This window comes from Furipterus horrens, unplaced genomic scaffold (assembly GCF_987537825.1).
Source record: "Furipterus horrens unplaced genomic scaffold, mFurHor1.1.pri manual_scaffold_4, whole genome shotgun sequence".
Taxonomy (NCBI): domain Eukaryota; kingdom Metazoa; phylum Chordata; class Mammalia; order Chiroptera; family Furipteridae; genus Furipterus; species Furipterus horrens.
In genome coordinates, this window is record NW_028327174.1 from 171,454,376 (window position 1) to 171,456,954 (window position 2,579).

The following is a 2,579-nucleotide window of genomic DNA, read 5'->3' on the forward strand; positions in this document are numbered from 1 at the left end:
CACCAGGTCTGGCTGGCACCACGACCGTGCTGGAGTGGGATCTGGGCTCCAAGGCCACCTCTTCCAACATCCGAAGCTAGAAGACCTGGGGAAAAGGCTCTCGTGACTCCACCCAAGGCTGAACAAAACCTGGCACCCACCGCTAACCACTAACTCGGTCTGCGCGGTCCTCCTGTGCGCTCCGCGAGTGCAGCCCGCTCCACTGCTAGAGTGCTTTTGAGCGCAGCTCGCTGCGCCCGCGCCAGGACCGAGAGCAGTCCGAGCAGTGCGCACACAGCAGCACCTAGAGGTGTGACGCCCTCCGAGCCCCAGGAGCCCCCAGGTTGAGAGACCAGCGGTTGGGGAAACTCCTGGGAGCTGCTATAAGTCGGGTTGGATCACCCTGATTTGTAACTGAAGAGGGGTCCAGATCCCCAAGAGATCTCCAGCTGTCAGCTCTCGCCTTCGGATCCCGGACTCGGAGCCCGGGCTGCCCCGTGGGCAAGTCGATCCGAGCTTCGATTCCTGGCCAGCGACATCCTTGTACTCCAGACCCTCCCCGGGCACGGAAGCAGGTCCAGCCTCCCAGCTCAGCCCTTCTGGGCAGCGGCGGGACGAACCCCTGCTGCTCTGAGAACCCGACTGGACCCTGAGCAGCCTCTTCCGCACGGGTGGCCTCTCTCAGGGTCTGCCCGCCTCGCGCCCCCACCCGTCCTCTTCATTTCTGAGCTTGAAAGTGATGTAACGAGGACAGGCTCACACGCCTCTTTCCCTCTTTCCCAGACTAAGTCCTTTCTCCCTCCAGCACTCGGAGATCCGTGCGCAGAACCGGCGCTGGGTCGGCCGCCGCTGAGCTTCCAGAGCCTGGGACTGCGACGGGTACTGTTGGGAAAGGCGGGCTCCTACGTCCCGCCTCCTGGATGCAGAGTCGGTAGGAAAAGTCAGGCTTTCCTTCCAGAAACAAGAGAAGGAGTCCAGGGGACAACTGCTGTGGAGGTTTCTAAGGAGATTCAGACTGGCTTCTTTCCCTGCTCCCAGGAGACGCCAGGAAACCGCAGGTACCTCAGTGACCCCCACTGGTGGACGTTTATATGAGACTAAGATTAAAATAGTAAAGACAGACAAAGAGCAACAGAAATGGGAGGATATAGAGGAAGAGAGACAGAGACGAAGAATATCAGACAGGAGTAAGAGTGTAAAAGACCAAGAGTAAAGGAGACAGATTTGGTGGGTGGGAAATTGACTTGGATTGCTTTTTTAAAAACCCACTGTGGTTTCTCTGACAGAAGACAGTAAAGCTAAAGATTCTCCCTTGCCAGCAGGAAGCTCCCAACCTTGGTGGAATGAAAGATGCGGCCTGATGACATTAACCCGAGGACTGGGCTGGTGGTGGCCCTGGTCAGTGTCTTCCTGGTCTTTGGCTTGATGTTCACTGTCTCTGGGATGAAAGGAGAGACTCTGGGAAACATACCCCTCCTGGCCATTGGTCCAGCCATCTGCCTCCCAGGGATTGCGGCCATTGCCCTGGCCAGAAAAACTGAGGGGTGCACCAAGTGGCCCGAAAATGAGCTGCTATGGGCCCGAAAGTTGCCCTGCTTCCGGAAACCCAAGGACAAGGAAGTGGTGGAACTGCTGAGGACCCCTTCAGACCTGGAGTCAGGCAAGGGAAGCTCAGATGAGCTGGCTAAGAAGGCCAGCTTCAGGGGGAGGCCTCCCCTCCAGGGACAGGCTGAGGTCAGCTCCATCACTACTCCCACCCCCACGGAAGAAAGAGAATGCCAGAGCCTGATCCAGAGTGGGCATCATGAAGAGACATCCAGACACCTGGACGGCTACTGTCCCTCAGGCAGTTCCCTTGCCTACAGTGCCTTGGATGCCAAGTGCTCAGCCTGGGACAGGTCTGAGTGCCCCGAGCCCGAGGACAGCATCTTCTTTGTGCCCCAGGACAGTATCATCGTTTGCTCCTACAAGCAAAACAGTCCCTATGACAGATACTGTTGCTACATCAACCAGAGCCAAGGCAGGTGGGACCACGAGACCATAGTCTAAGCTTTACATACAAGGGTCTCGATGTTTGATAGAAACAGGACTACACTCAGCCCCCGTGAAAGGAACCTGCCCTGCTCCAACAGCCTTCACACTGTTAGAAACTGACCTGGTATGTGATGGATGTGAAACCCTCTGGTGCCTGAGAGCCATGTAAATAGGCATGTTGGGGACATACTTTAGAGAAGGATGATAAGCGTTAAGGACATTGGAAGAGGTAGTAGGTAGGAGAGAAAGCGTTTTAATTGCTTTAAAAAAAATTTAAACCATGTTGGATGTTTTGTAAATAACCCAAAAAGTGCCACTCAGTACCTGCTGAAAATGAGGTAAATTTTGAGTGGGCTGTAGAAACCAGGCATGAAAGGATACTTGGTGTATCCACAGGGACACTGAGCTGCTTTAGGTCTGAAGAAATGGAAAATCTGGGAGGAATTTAATGCTTCATTATAAGAAATGATTTTTATCTGTTGAAAGCTTTCCACACTTAGTATTTGCTGAAAGGAAAAAAGTCAGGATAGAATAGCTACACCCCTCCTTAGGTAGGATGGTCTCTG

The 2,579-nt window shown here is 54.1% G+C and overlaps 1 protein-coding gene across 1 annotated transcript; it reads left to right on the forward strand.

Annotated features, from left to right (window-relative positions):
- The first annotated feature begins 1,329 nt into the window (after window positions 1-1,329).
- On the forward strand, window positions 1,330-2,181 carry TMEM215 (transmembrane protein 215). Its single transcript, XM_090275891.1, has one exon. The coding sequence runs from the start codon at window positions 1,330-1,332 to the stop codon at window positions 2,026-2,028; it is 699 nt and encodes a 232-aa protein (XP_090132017.1). The 3' UTR covers window positions 2,029-2,181.
- The last annotated feature ends 398 nt before the right edge of the window (window positions 2,182-2,579 follow it).